The following is a 14,809-nucleotide window of genomic DNA, read 5'->3' on the forward strand; positions in this document are numbered from 1 at the left end:
TGCTGTTATTTTAACACCCGCATCTGCTGTTGTCTGGGCATCAAAGCCTAGAAAAGTCATGAGGGAGATGCATTCTCCAAGGTTCTCAGAGCACAAGGTTCAGACAGAAACGGGGCCAGATGGGCACATACTGTTGCATAAACACCAATTAATTAATACTGGGCTCCAGATGAGCCCAGCCTGCCAAACTCGTGAGCTTCACACCTCCATGGTCCGGGCCCTGCCTCCCTTTGGTACAAAAATTAAAGAGACAGTTTCAAAAACCAGAGCATTCACTGGCCAGTCCTAGTAGGGAACAACATTGGGACATGCAGGGCACTGTGCTTCCCATGGGGACACTTTAATTCTTTCCTGTGGATTCTTCCTCTCCCTGCCAACATACTTTTAATCTTGTTGATGCTATTAATAATAATGACAGGTGACATTTATTGTGCTCTTATCATGTGCTGGACACTTTTATGACTACTAGCTTATTTAACTCTCTTAGGCCAGGTGCGGTGGCTCATGCCTGTAATCTCAGCACTTTGGGAGGCCAAAGCGGATGGATCACGAGGTTAGGAGTTCAAGACCGGCCTAACCAACATGGTGAAACCCCGTCTCTACTAAAAATACAAAAAAATGAGCTGGGCGTGGTGGCGTGCATCTGTAGTTTCCCCCAGCTACTCGGGAGGCTGAGGCAGGAGAATCACTTGAACCTGGGAGGCGAAGGTTGCTGTGAGCCAAGATCGCGCCACTGCACTCCACTGTCTGGGCGACAGAGTGAGACTCCATCTCAAAACAAACAAAAACAAAACACAAAACCAAAGAAAACAAAAAACTCTTTAAAGTCCCAAGAGGTAGGGAACTGCTGGAACTTCTGAGGTTTTGTGAGGGTCAGGCACTTGCTAAGGGTCACTTAGCAGGTGAAGGAGGAGCCAGGTTGACCCCTCAGAGCTGTTGCCCATACCTGTCTGTCACCCATTTGTGGAGTCCCATTTATGCTCTGGACACCAGGTGGTAAGCCAGTGGTGTGCACACAAGACACAGTGCATCTCTGGCTAATTTTAATTATTTTAATTTTGAGTGTGTTAATCAAATCGTTGAAAATTGAAAAGGAAGAGAAAGCCAGCCAGCCCTCAGAGAGCATACACTGTGAGTGGAGGCCCTGAGGTGTCCATGTTCCTGAGGTGGTCTCTTAGTGGCTGCAGGATCGGCTGTGCAGGGTGGGGGGAGTGAGGTTGGTGGGGCTGGCTCCTTCCTTTCCTTCCTACTAGATCAACTCTTCTTCTACCAGGTTTATGTAGGATTGGGCTTGACCCAAGGTTTCTGCTGCTGAGAAGCTCTCAGCGAAACCCCAGTGTAGTGGCTCTTAGCTAAGGGCACGCCCAGGAGTGTTCGTCACCCCATGTCCCCAGAGTCCCTTTCATCTTCTGTTTCTCTTTCCAGCAGCTCCTTCCCTCCTGCCTGCAGTTTGGGCCTGGGGCCTCCTGTGCCAAACACTTCCCTCCTACTCCTGCTCAGCCTTTGCATTGTCCAGAGCTCAGCCCAGTGCTGGTGCTGGTAACAGTTGAGACACAAAGAGGGGGAGCCTTGAAGTCAGAGCTCAGCTCTCCCTGCAGCCAGCACATGATTATGCCCCAGATTCCTCACCTGCAAGATGGTGATGTTAACAGAATCTGTCCAGAAAGTGTGGACTATATGAGGCGCTGGCAACCCAGAGTTGTTTGTTTGTTTGTTTTCTGAGTCAGGGTCTCACTCCATCACCAAGGCTGGAGTGCAGTGGAACGATCACAGCTCACTGCAGCCTTGACCTCTTAGGCTCAAAGGATCCTCCCATCTTAGGCTTCCTGGTAGCTATGACTGCAGGCATGCATCACCATGCCCAGCTAATTTTTTCAATTTCTGTAGAGATGGGGTTTTGCCATCTTACCCAGGCAGGTCTCGAACTCCTGGACTCATGTGATCCTCCCATCATGGCCTCCCAAGGTGTTGGGATTATAGGCATGAGCCACCACACCCAGCCTCCAAAGTGTTTTAAATATCACTTCACCCGCAGTAAGGATTCAATTCCATGGACTGTCATTACTATTAAGATTATGACCATCACTCCAGACCTATTTTTATCTTTCTCTTTTTTTTTCAAAATTCGCATGCGTTTATCCTCTTTTCTGCCCCACTTCTTTCCTACCTACTCTCTCCTCCCCAGTGACCACCACCCCCAGTACTACCCTGAAACTGCCTCCAAGGTGACCAGCCATCTGGAGAGCCAAAGCTGTTGGTGGGTTTTGTGCAGTCTTCATCATGGACTCCTCTTTCACAGCATTGGGTCCTGGCTCTGCCTCCTCCTGGAACACTTGATTTGCTGGCTTCCCCCCAACCCCTTACTCCCAACTGCACCCTCCCCAGGGCTGTTGCTTCCGGCCTCTTCTATCACTGCGGGTCCTTGCCTTTGGTCACCCCAGCCATGCCAGGACATTGGCTTTGACCTCAGCTGCAAATCCCAGTTCCCCACTGTTGCCAAACCTTTCTGCCTACACCTCCCAGGTGCCCCGGACTTTGTATGTGTTAAACTCAGATTTCTGGAGGCTGGTGAGGGATGAGCTGCCTTCAGTCTCAGGGACTAGAGGCAGAGATTAGGGACAACAGGCCTTTTTAAGCAACTGAGAATTCAGTCTGAGAGCACTGGGAAGCCTTTGCAGGTGGAGGCAAGATAAACCCCCAATCTGTCCACCCCTAAAGACCCTGCACTTCCTGATTCTTTGTTGGACTCTTTAGGTTGCTGGTAGTTTGTGGGTGTGTGGTTTCTTTTACATTTAATTTCCTCCTGCTGGTGATTCATGCATCCCTCCTAGACTCCGGAGCCCCAAATACCATGTTAATAAGTTGCATCTGGCAGAGTGCAGCATGCTGGGGTGTGTGTGACTGCACTATACTTGATGTCTGGTAAGTTTCTGAGGCCTGGCTCTTTGATATTCTTTGAACAGGGCCTTCTCTGGGAGCCCAGTAGCAGCAGTCTGTTGTAGAGGGACCTCCCTGAGTGTCCCTGGTGACCTCCCAGCCAGGTGGCATCACATTGCCCCTTGCTGCTAATTCCCCTTGCCCACCCCCAGCCCCATCTGTGGGTATGTTGTCCATTTACACCCTCATTTGTTAGGGTCTGTGCCTTCCTCTCACCTGCTCATAAGACCCAGGTGTGCATATTCATTCTGGCCAGGCCCCAGTGCCCAGTGCGCAGGAGGCATGGTGAATGTGTGCGAGGGGATCGAGGGGGCGAGGCTGCAGGCTGCTCTCAGCTATGCTGTTCCCAGGGACCCGTGCACTGCTGCCCCTCTCAGAACCTCAGTTTCCCTATCTGTCTTTACGAAATAGCTGGCCCTGAGCCCTGCTGCCCACCTGTCTGTGGAGTACACGTGGAGACCAGCCAAGGTGGCAGAGCCCCGGATCAGGGATAGAGGCAGTGAATGAATATGTCACATTGTCGCCCTGTAGCGAGTGCAATGCTGTTCTGGCTGCCCCCGTGCCAGGACAGTCTGAGCAGCAGTGATTTTTAAAGAGAATGTCTATTCTAATTTAAAATCCTGTGTTTTAAAGGCTTGGCACGGTGGCTCACACCTGTAATCCCAGCACTTTGGGAGGCCGAGGCGGGCAGATCACCTGAGGCCAGGAGTTCAAGACCAGCCTGGCCAACATGGTGAAACCCTCTCTCTATTAAAAATACAAAAATTAGCTGGTCATGGTGGCAGGCGCCTATAGTCCCAGCTACTTGGGAGGCTGAAGCAGGAGAATCACTTGAACCCAAGAGGCGGAGGTTGCAGTGGGCTAGGATTGCACCATTGCATTCCCTGCCTGTGCAACAGAGTGAGACTCTGTCTCAAAAAAATCAAATCAAATCACGTGTTTGTATTAGAAGATGTCCTTGTGTTTCTTTGCTTTTCTTCAGAAGCATTCATAGGCCAGGGGTGAAAAAACTACCATCTTTTACTCCAAAAGAAATATGACTTCCCATAATATTTTGGATTTCCAGTATCTGGAAGGGTAACTGATGTTGCTTTTGCTGATAGCAGGTAGCAAAGGTGTTGGTCATTACGGGGCCACCAAAGAGCCTGGAAGGATCCTTTTCTACTGTCCAAGGCCGGGCTCCCCTCCCCTGTTTTCTTTTCCTCCCCTCTCTAGTCCACTCTAAGAGCCAAACTAATCCAAATATTTTTCTTTCCTCTGTAGGCCCTTGGTGTTTCAAAATCTAGAAAACTCTAGGGAGTAATGTTCACTTGATGTAGTTTCATGTTGGCAGTTAAAAATGAACTTTATAAAACAGACTTGTAGTCCATTTGGGAAATGCACAAAGTGATTTTTTAAAAAGTTACACCACGATCAATATTATAGTGTTTTCCTCATCTTTTTTTTTAAACCTGTGAGTTTATTTATGTAACTTTATATCCTAGTTTTTTGTCCAGTATTTTAATATAATCACTGCGTCATGACATGGGCAAATTAGACATCACAGTTTGCGGGGCTTGTCCACCTCCCTCCCTGCCTTGTAACATACTCTCCCACCCACCTACCCATCATGTGCTTGTCCACTTACCAACCATCCATCCATCATGGATTGAGGGGCTCTTCTCTGAGGAACAGGGCTGGGTTCTAAGAAACAATTATCAATGCGACAGGCAGGGTCCCTGCCCTTGGGAAGTTACTGCTATATAGTGGAACCAGCATGTAAGTAAACACAGGGGAAAATGGCAGATTGTGGGGGTCTCTGGGTGGTGGGCATGGGGCTGTAGCCCACGGTGTGGTTTTGACTTCCATGCACGGATGGCAGCTCAGTGGTGGTGTAAGCTCTTGTGGCTGCTGTGTGTCTGTGAGACTATCCACACTGGGAGGCTGGATTTAAACACTAGATCTGGAATTTCCCTACAAAAAGGTGACCCCATGGGTGCTCAGGACTGTGGGGTCCTTCTATGTGGGGTAAACTGAGGGACTGTACAGTGTGGCAGGGTCAGGCAGGGTCAATTATTGAGCTGGGATAGCCAGTCTTTTTTTTTTTTTTTCTTGAGACGGAGTCTCGCTCTGTCCCCAGGCTGGAGTGCAGTGGCACAATCTCGGCTCACTGCAACCTCCACCCCCGGGGTTCAAGCAATTCTCCTGCCTCAGCCTCCCGAGTAGCTGGGACTACAGGCGTGCGCCACCATGCCTGGCTAATTTTTGTATTTTAGTAGAGACAGGGTTTCACCATGTTGGCCAGGATGGCCTTGATTTCCTGACCTCGTGATCCGCCTGCCTTGGGCTCCCAAAGTGCTGGCATTACAGGCATCAGCCACTGCTTCTGACCGATAGTCAGTTTTAGAAGGAGACATGAACCTGACCCAGCATGCTGACCCTGCAGAAGGGGGCTGTGTTGTAAATGCAGTGTTCTCTGGTGTTAGAAATTTCATAGTTATTTGTAGCATCACAGGTACTATTGGAGGTGAGGGGATTTTTTAGAGGGATTTCTTAGAAAGCTTTATGTCTGCAGCAAAGTCTGAAAGGATATACACTAGGCCAGGGATCACCAACTCTGAGTGTGACAGAGACCAGGTAGGACCTTACATGAGTGGCCAGGGAAGGGCAGGGATCACAGTGGGGAGAGATGGAGACCCCAAGAGCCCGTGGTCCATCTGAAGGGGGCAACTACCACTCAACCCTAGCAGACCATGGTCACTTGTGGAAATAGGGGCCCTTAGTGATGAGATTTTTTTAAAATATTGAACTGAAGCTAGAGACTGTACCTGATTTCTAAATGAAATCTAGATTTTTAAATGTTGGATGCTACCTCAAAAATAAATACATATATACATACATACACCCTATGGGTCATATAAAATATACCAGCAGTCTTCCCATTTCTGACTTGTACCTCAAATTTAACTTAGAAGTTAAATTATTATGATTTTTTTATTGCTTACTTGTTTACATTTTAATTTTGTTTGCCTTTGTAATGAGCATATGATATTTATTTGTAAGCAGGAAAAAAGAAGGAAGACATCTTTATAACCCAAAGGGCTCCTTACCCTTTAATTTTTGTTGATGGTCCCTGGGCAGGTGGGTGACGGTCAGGTTGCCTGGACTGCCGGGCTGGCTGCTGGAGTGTTCTCTCAGTGGAAAGAGGACCCATATCCAGAAAGAGGAGGAAGGACAGCCAGGTCTGCAGGCCAGGTCCCAGGGCTGCTGACCAAGTCAGTAGACAGGTCCCGGGGACCTGGGAGCACACTAGGCACTCACTCATTCCATCATCCATTTCCTCATTCATTCATTCATTCACCGGATGTATACTGGGTGCTTATGGTTCAGAGACCTGATCTGGGCCTTAGGGTTATAGCAGCGAACAAAGTAGACAACAATCTCCACCCTTATGGGATTCAAGAAACAGTAAGTAAGACATAGGGTAGGTCTGATGGTGCTAAACACCATTGAAAACAGGCAAGAGTGGTGGATAGGAAGGCTGCGGAGGGCCACAGTTTCCAACAGGACGGTCTGAAAGAGTCCCACTGAGAAGAGACCTGACGGAGGGGTTTCGCTCCATTACACATGAATTAAGTGCTTACTGTGTGCTAGGCACTCTGGATGGTCCCCTGGGAACATTCACATTTTGATGCTTTCTTTAATGAACTTTTGCAAAGAAACAAAGCATAGTTCTTTTGGTTGCATGTGACAGAAATACAATGTACGCTTGCTTACTTTTTTTTTTTTTTTAAAGAGAGCTCACTTTTTATCACTGGCAAAATCTAGTGATAGGCTACCTTCAGGCATAGCTCGATCCAGGTGGTTAATCTGTGTCATTAGGAACCTTCTCTCTCTTGATCTCTTGCTCTGCTTTCCCCAGGTTAGCTTCCTTCTCAGGTAAGCTTTCTGCACAAGATGCCCTGCACAGCTCCAAGTTTGCATCTCATCAGCTCAGTGCCTGTCCCAGAAGGACTGTATATCTGTTCTTTAATGCCGGCCAAAGTCTTGAGGCCACTCTCACTGAACAGGCCAGGTCACATGCCCATCTCTGGAGCCTGGGGTTGGCCCTTCCTGAATCACAGGGTCCCAAAGGGGAGAGGGCATCCCCCAACAGAAAATCTGGGTGCTGTTAGCAGAAGAATGGGGACTAAATGCTGGGCAGTGAGGAACAGCAGATGTCCACTCTGACAACACTTGGATTAAGGAAGCAGGAAGGGCTGAAAACAGCCTGAAAACAGGGAGACCTTCAAGGGTCCCAGCCTGTGACCAACAGACCATGTGAGCTTGGCCAGGTCTTAGTGCTCCAGTCCCTAAATGAGGGTGGTCAGCTGGTTCTCTGAGGATCCTTCCAGCTTGTGATCTGTTTGAGTTTTAGATACATTATCTGAAAACAGATATGATTGAATTAAATTACCAGGTTTGAAATAATACAGGGTTATGGATCCTGGGTAGAAGTTTTTTTCGTTTTGTTTTTATTCAACAACTAGCTCTGTTGGTGAATTGCTGAGGAAGCCGTGAAGGACATGAGACCCACCTCTGCTCAAGCTATGCTGCTCCTTGCTGGTGGCACCTACCTACACCTCTGCCTTTATAGTGTGCAGCAAAGCTTTGCCAACTTTTCAGTCTGGTAATGGAAAGTGAGCTTCACTGTCATGGATGTCATGCTTTAAAGGCTAGAATGATGCATTAAGAAAGATTTACCCTGGCCTCATCTTCCAGTGCAAACTTATGAGTAGGCCGTAGTTGAAACATGACTACCAACAGCTGTAGGGAAAACCAGCTGTGTGGACATCAGCATGTGTTTCCAAGACACTAAGCAGATATCTCAGTCCAGAATTTTGTTTTAATGGTTATGTCTCATCTTGACAGACACATACCAATGTATTTCCCCAGGAAGATGGGGAGGGAAGACAGGGATTGCTCCTTGGCGACTCTGCTGATGTGACTTTCTGTTAGTCAGACGTCTGCAGGGGCCAGCATTTGTGTTGAATGGTGGAAGGCTTGGGAGTGAGTCATCTCAAAGCCAGAAAACCATGCATCACCCTCTCCAGGAAGTACTGGCAGTCATACAATTGCACAAGTAGGCAGCCACAGGCCATGTGGATATTGAGGTGGGTAGTGCAGTCAGGCAAGAGTCTTGGAGGCCGATGAACTTGACTTGAAGCCTGGCAGCATTGCTGCTTCTTGGCTGTGTGACCCAAGTCAAGTTACTTGAGCTCTCTGCACCTGAGTTTCCCATCTGTAAATCTGAACAGTAATGGTACCCACTCGTAGGAGAACATATGTCAGGTTCTTGTCAGCCAGAATAATGACTACTGTTGGTAGTGGTGCCATTCCTAATGGGCTAATAGGAGACAGAGTGGCATAATATTCATAGCAGCTAACATGCACTTTACATGTTAGGACCATTGTACTCATTATGGGCACTGTTCTTAGCTCTTCTAAGAGCTAAGGTAGATAACGTGATTATTCCCACTAACCTACGTAGGTACTATAGATGGTCCCGACCCACAATGGGTCGCCTTACGATTTTTAGCCTTTCTGATGGTGTGAGAGTGACATGTATCCAGGAGAAACTGTATTTTGAGTCCCCATACAACCATTCTTCTTTTTTTCACTTTCAGTACAGTTTTCAGTAAATTACATGAAATATTCACCACTGTATTACAAAACAGGCTTTGCGTTAATTAATTTTGCCCAATTGTAGGCTAATGTGAGTGTTCTGAGCATGTTTAAGTGGGCTAGGCTTTAAAAGCATGCATTAAGGTGCCAAATCCAGATAATTCTATATTTTCACAATGTGGAATAAGCAAGCCTTCTTGCTACTGCCTTACTTATTGGATTTGTAGGGTAAGCTGAACTGTGATGTTTGGTAGGTTAAGGGTATTAAGTGCATTTTCGACTTACCATTGTAAGTTGAGGTGCATGTGAGTTATCATCATCTTTCTCAATTCACAAATGAGGAATCTGAGGCACAAAGAGTTAGGTAACCTGCCTGGAGTCACAGGGCAAGTGAGTGGTCGATGTGTGATCAGAACCCACACAGCTGGTTCTAGAGCCCTTGCTCCTAACCACCACCCTCAGTAGTCTCACTGCAGAAATAAGAGCTGCACAGGATGCTTCCTATAGGTCAGGAAATGTTCTAAGCACCTTCTCAGGATTGAGTCCTTTAACTCTCATAACAACCAAACCCTTGTAGGTTGGTACAATTATTCTCCCCATTTTCTAGATGAGGAAACTGAGTCACCCAGAAAGGGCTAAGAAAAGGAATTCACATCCTCATTGGCTGGCTGATTTAAGACAGGGAAGCTGACCTCTCTGAGCCCCAGGGTTGCCACGGGCTGGGAGGTAATCTAAGATAAGTACCACCTGCAGTCCTGATGTGGACCAGACCTTCTTTGGAAGGGGCCTACTTTATTCCTAGTGAGGGCCTTGCTCACAGACCCCGGCTTTATTCCTGGGCCTGGGCCTTGTCTCTGGCTGCCTGTGGCAGCTGGACAGGGCTGAGAGCCCTTGGGAAGGTGTGGCATCTTGGGGGAAGAGGATTTTGAAGAGATGCCTCTGCCCCTTGGCTTGGGCCTCCTGTGGCACCAGAAACCAGCTTGGCCCTCCTGTGGCACCAGAAACCAGCTTGGCCCTACCACGGATGCAATGGCAAATAACACTGTGAACCTGTCCCAACCACTGCAGGGCAAACGGTCGAATAGATCTGGGTCTCAGTTTACTCAGTTGCAAAATGGGATGAGTGTGGAATGAAAGCATGCAATTAAAGGTGCCAAATCCAAATAATTCCATATTTTCACAATGTGGAATAAGTAAGTCTTTTTGCTGCTACCTTACTTATTGGATATGTAGAAATTTTCAAGGAGCTTTCTTTCTTTTAGAGGTAGGGTCTCACTGTGTTGCCCAGGCTGGAGTACAATGGTGCAATCATAGTTCACTGCAGCCTGGACTCTGGGCTCAAGCCATCCTCCCACCTCAGTCTCCCAAGTAGTTGGGACTACAGGTGCATGCCACTACGGCCGGCTAATTTTTTTATTTTTTGTAGAGATGAGGGCTCAATTTCTTGTCCAGTCTGGTCTTGAACTCCTGGCCAGAGGTGATCCTCCAGCCTTAGTCTACCAAAGTGCTGCGATTATAGGTGTGAGCCACTGTACTCGGCCTCAAGGGGCTTTCTTAATAACTGGTTCCTATTGTTGACTGTGTGAGCTGTGTCTAGCTTCTCCCTCTCTGGCAATGTTAGGAGCTGTACCCTTATTGCTAGGCCCATGTTTGTGGTTATTTTGTCCAATTAATTATCGTGAGGATGAACTTTTGGGTCATTTTAATGCTCTTGGAAAATGGTGTCAAATTACCCTGTGGAAATTTCATGTCAATATATACATTTATAGTTGTGAAGCAAAGTGCCTGTTTCTCCACATTCTTTCTTGCATTTGATATGCCCATATAGAAGTTGCTAATTTGAAATATAAACATGCTAACTTATTTAAATTTCCATTTGGTTAGTTAGTAGGGAGGGTGAGTACTTTTTGTTTGTTTATTGATTGATTGGGTTTTTTATTTTGTGAACTATGTTATGGCAAAGCATTTCAGTTTTCTTTTTCAAATAAACTAAAATTTTCTTATTACAAAAATGTACATATCATAAAATTTTAGACAGTGTAGGAATGTGTAACATGGCACGTGCAAGTTCCCCGGATCAATCCTAACCTTGAGAAATCACCACTGCTGACAGTATAGTAATGATAATTCCAGAATCTTCTAGAAATTTTCAAGCGCTATCCATTTGACTTTAAAGACTTCTGAAGGTTCATTCATGGTTTTCGTGTGTTAAAAGGTGTTTTGTCCAGTGACATCTTTGTCAAATAAAGGTAGTAGGCTTATTTTGATAAATTTATCTTTTCAGAGAAGCCATGTAGCCTAGTATGGGGCGGGGGTGACCGCACCTGTGGTCCCCACTGAATGCTGGCATGTCTCCCTGCGCTCAGCAGGGTGTATATGGATCTTTTGGCCTTGTCTGGTCTTTTGACAGGATTGCTTTTTGTCTCTACTGTCAGGCCGTTGAGCTGGAAGGGCAGTGACGGGAGGCTGAGGGGCTTCTGCTCTTTTGACAGTCCCGGCACCATTGCCTTAGTGATAGTCACAGCCAGTTTCTACTCTCTATGTACTTTATGTGCTTCAGTTTACTTAAACCTCACAACAGCTCTGTGAGGTGTAAAACCTAATATTATCCCTATTTTTCATAGTCTAAGACATGGATTCCTAGAGGCCAAACCCATTTGCTTAGGGCCACAAGATAGCCAGCTGGAACTCAATTCCAGCCCTGCCAGGCGCCAAGTCCCCTGGAGATGTTAGCTGTTCACTTTGCAAATCTGCATTTCTCTGCACCATCTCTCCATGAGCCCCATCTCCCTGTCAGCCTGTGTATATATTGGCCTGGTCCAGATGTGTCCAGGGAACTGGGGAACCCCCCATCGGTTCCCAGTATTATAAAGACTTTGAGCAAGTTGGGGGCAGGTAAAAGGACATGTCTCTCCAAGGGCTGCATCCCAGAATCAGGGCTCCTGAGTGAGTGGGAAGAGCATCTTTGCCTGGGTCATAAAGTGTGGTTGCCGTGGCGGCAGCTATGGCAACGCTGATGCAAGTGCTGGCCCTGTTCCTGCTGGAGCCCAGCTGGTGAGCTGGGAGTTAGTGAGGGGCCCAAGAGAATGGGGCTTGCTCTGCCCTGTGCTTTAGATGGACCATGTTTGATAGAAATATTTGGTAAGTAGCACGTAGCTGATAATCACAGTCATTTTTCTCGCCCCAGTTTGTGGCTCTTGTGGATTAGGTGGCCAGAAAAATCTTGATGCAACTTGGTGGAGCTCTGGGGCAGGATCCTGGAATTGGGCTGTCTGGCCTTATCCTTTAGTAGCTGTGAGGCATTTCTAAATCTAAGCTCTCAGTGCCACAGCTTCCTCATCTGTTAACAGCCCTTATTCCACAGGGCCCCTGTGAGGATTAAATGAGTTAATCCTCATAAAAAACACAGTACGAATAGTAGTAGTATTATGAAAATAGTACTAATATTACCCTCTTTTACTCAGAATTACCTCATACCCGCCACTCCCTTTTTTTAGCTGTCATTGAGGTCTGCCAGGATTCAGCATGGTGGCTTGCTGTTTGGTGCAGTGCTGAAATCAGTGGCCTTGACATTACCTTCCTTTCTACCACATGAGCTCTAACAAGCCTGACACAGTTCCACTCCCACATTTCACTGACAGTTTGGGAATAAACATGTTTTTATGTGTGGCCCCAGTCACTGCCAAAAACAGCATTTATGGAGCATCTAATTACCTTGGAGACTGTGGTGGGTCCTGTATTGGAGTCAATAAACTGCTTTAGGCAATGCTGGCTAATTTAAGAATTTTTGGCATTTTAAACTGTTAGGATCAACAGAACATTTATTATAAATGCCCATATCTGAGGACCCACTTTTGAGATTGCAATGTTCATTTTGGAGGGGTTGGGCCACCTACATATGGATTTATTAGTTTCTGATCGGTATAGTATTGAATAAAATATAAAGACTTTCTTCTGCTCCTCCCAGGGCAAGAAGCCCTTATGGAGTACCTGTTTGATAGAAACTAGTAAAGTATGGTATCTAGAGATACAATTTTTGAGTAAAGAGTTTTCTAGGATTTGAAAAACATGAATTGACCGGATGCAGTGGCTCACACCTGTAATCTCAGCACTTTGGGAGGCCGAGGCCGGCAGATCACTTGAGGTCAGGAGTTCAAGACCAGCTTGGCCAACATGGCGAAACCCCGTCTCTACTAAAAAATAGAAAAATTAGCCAGGCATGGTGGTGGTCGCCTGTAATCCCAGGTACTCGGGAGGCTGAGACAGAAGAATTGCTTGAACCCAGGAGGTGGAGGTTGCAGTGAGCCAAGATTGCACCACTGCACTCCAGCCTGGGCAACAGAGCAAGACTCTGTCTCAACAACAACAAAAAACACCTTCTAAGGGTTGATTATTTGATCAAAATCTCTTTAAAATATTAAGAAAACTGAGCCACTAAATGTTTTAAATTAAAATTACCCTTCTATTAAAAGTATAATATGCACACAGAAAAGTTTACCATTAATCTCCATGGATATTTTTATTTGCAGATGTAGAAAAACCAGTGAATAAGACTAATCTCTGATCTTTATTGTTTTTATTTTTTTTTTAAAGTCCTGTTACACTTCATGTAAAGAGAACCAACTCAATATTGGCTCTGGGCCTGGTACATAGTAAGCATTTGAGTTTCCATCTCCTTTCCTCTGTTGTTGCTGCTTCTGCAATGGTTTTAACATCTGTTTCTCTGTTCGTCAACTCTAGAGCCAGATTGCCTGGGTTTGAATCCCACTCTGATGCCTACTAGCTGTGTGATTTTGGGCAAGTCATTTAACCTGTCTGAGCCTCAGTTTTTTCACCTGTAAAGTGGGAGTAACAAATATATCTACTCATAAAAGTTTTTTGAGGACAAAATGAGTTAATATTTATTTAGCATTCAGAACAGTGTCTGGCTATGACACAGTGAGCCCTCTATAAGCACTGGTTCTTTATTTTTTATTTATTATTATTATTTTTTTTTGAGACAGAGTCTTGCTCTGTTGCCCAGGCTGGAGTGCTGTGGTGCAATCTTGGCTCACTGCAACCTCCACCTCCTGGGTTCAAGCGATTCCTCTGCCTCAGCCTCCCGAGTAGCTGGGACTACAGGTGAGCACCACCACGCTTGGCTAATTTTTGAATTTTTAGTAGAGACGGAATTTCACCAAGTTGGCCAGGCTGGTCTCAAACTCCTGACCTCAAATGATCCGCCTGCCTTGGCCTCCCAGAGTGATGGGATTACAGGTGTGAGCCACCGCGCTCGGCCAGAACTAGTTCTTTTTAAACAGTGAACCCTTGACAACATTCTCTATGACAGAGAGATTGAGGATACGTACCTAGTCCATATGATAATGGGCAGTGGTGCTGATGAGTTAGGGAGCCCATGACCTGATCCCACATCCGTCTCATCAGTGGAGAGCTTTGGTCTTATTTCAAACAAGTAGGAGGGGCCCTCAGTGTCGGTGCGTGGGAAGGCAGAGCACAAACAAGGAGTCCTGGTTAGAAAAATACACTCTCGGGAAAGAACAGGCTCTCCCCAGGCAAAACTTTAGAAAAATAACAATCTGCTGCTCCTTGATTAAAGGGTAGAAAACTAATTATCCTTTCCGGAGGGACATGAGGCTGCTCTCTGCCAGGCTGTGACCTGGAGGTGCAGGATGTGGATTTCCTTAGGATGTAATGAAGCCTTTCCCATTGAAAACGTGCGATGATTCAGATGGATGTGGGGGGCAGGGGGAGGGGAGAGGGAGAACGATCCCTTTGCTTTTAAAAGCAACTTCTGGACACTTCAGAAACATTTGTGGGTCAGCACTTTGAATACGGAAAACTGATTTTCTTAAATTAGATTTCCAGAAGACCTCTGTTACAAAACATCCCTTCAAAAATGTTCTGTAATTTTTGCTAATTAGACCAGCTGACAGTGAGCTTAGATGTTTGAAGTTTGGTGCTGCCATCTATCTGCTGATGATGCAGATCAGAATGCCAAATGAGGTAGTAACTGGGAAACACTTTTTTGTGTGTGTATGCTGAAGAAATACCAAGTAGTATTAATTTTAGTTTCTTTAGTTAAGGGAAGAGGATGAAAAATTCGATATTTATATAACTAGTATATTATATTCCTCATTGTCTTCCACACCATACTGTTAGGGATGGAAATTTCCCATTGGCCTGTACCATTTGGCTGCAGATGTCAAGAAAGTTCAAAAAAGTCTTACAA

The 14,809-nt window shown here is 46.2% G+C and overlaps 1 protein-coding gene across 9 annotated transcripts in view; it reads left to right on the forward strand.

The window, feature by feature from the left end:
* Positions 1–14,809, forward strand: part of ARHGEF3 (Rho guanine nucleotide exchange factor 3) — a 349,785-nt gene that overhangs the window by 89,588 nt on the left and 245,388 nt on the right. The window contains exon 1 of one of the 9 annotated variants that reach the window (XM_054552021.2): positions 11,575–11,721. The exons of 7 other annotated variants lie outside the window; for them this stretch is intronic. In XM_054552021.2, coding sequence (XP_054407996.1) covers positions 11,702–11,721 — 20 coding nt within the window. In that variant the 5' untranslated portion in view covers positions 11,575–11,701. Of the gene's footprint in view, positions 1–11,574; positions 11,722–14,809 lie in introns of those variants that run through there. One more of the 9 variants, XM_063722060.1, reaches the window with a different exon arrangement.

This window comes from Pongo abelii, chromosome 2 (genome assembly GCF_028885655.2).
Source record: "Pongo abelii isolate AG06213 chromosome 2, NHGRI_mPonAbe1-v2.0_pri, whole genome shotgun sequence".
NCBI classification, from domain to species: Eukaryota; Metazoa; Chordata; class Mammalia; order Primates; family Hominidae; genus Pongo; species Pongo abelii.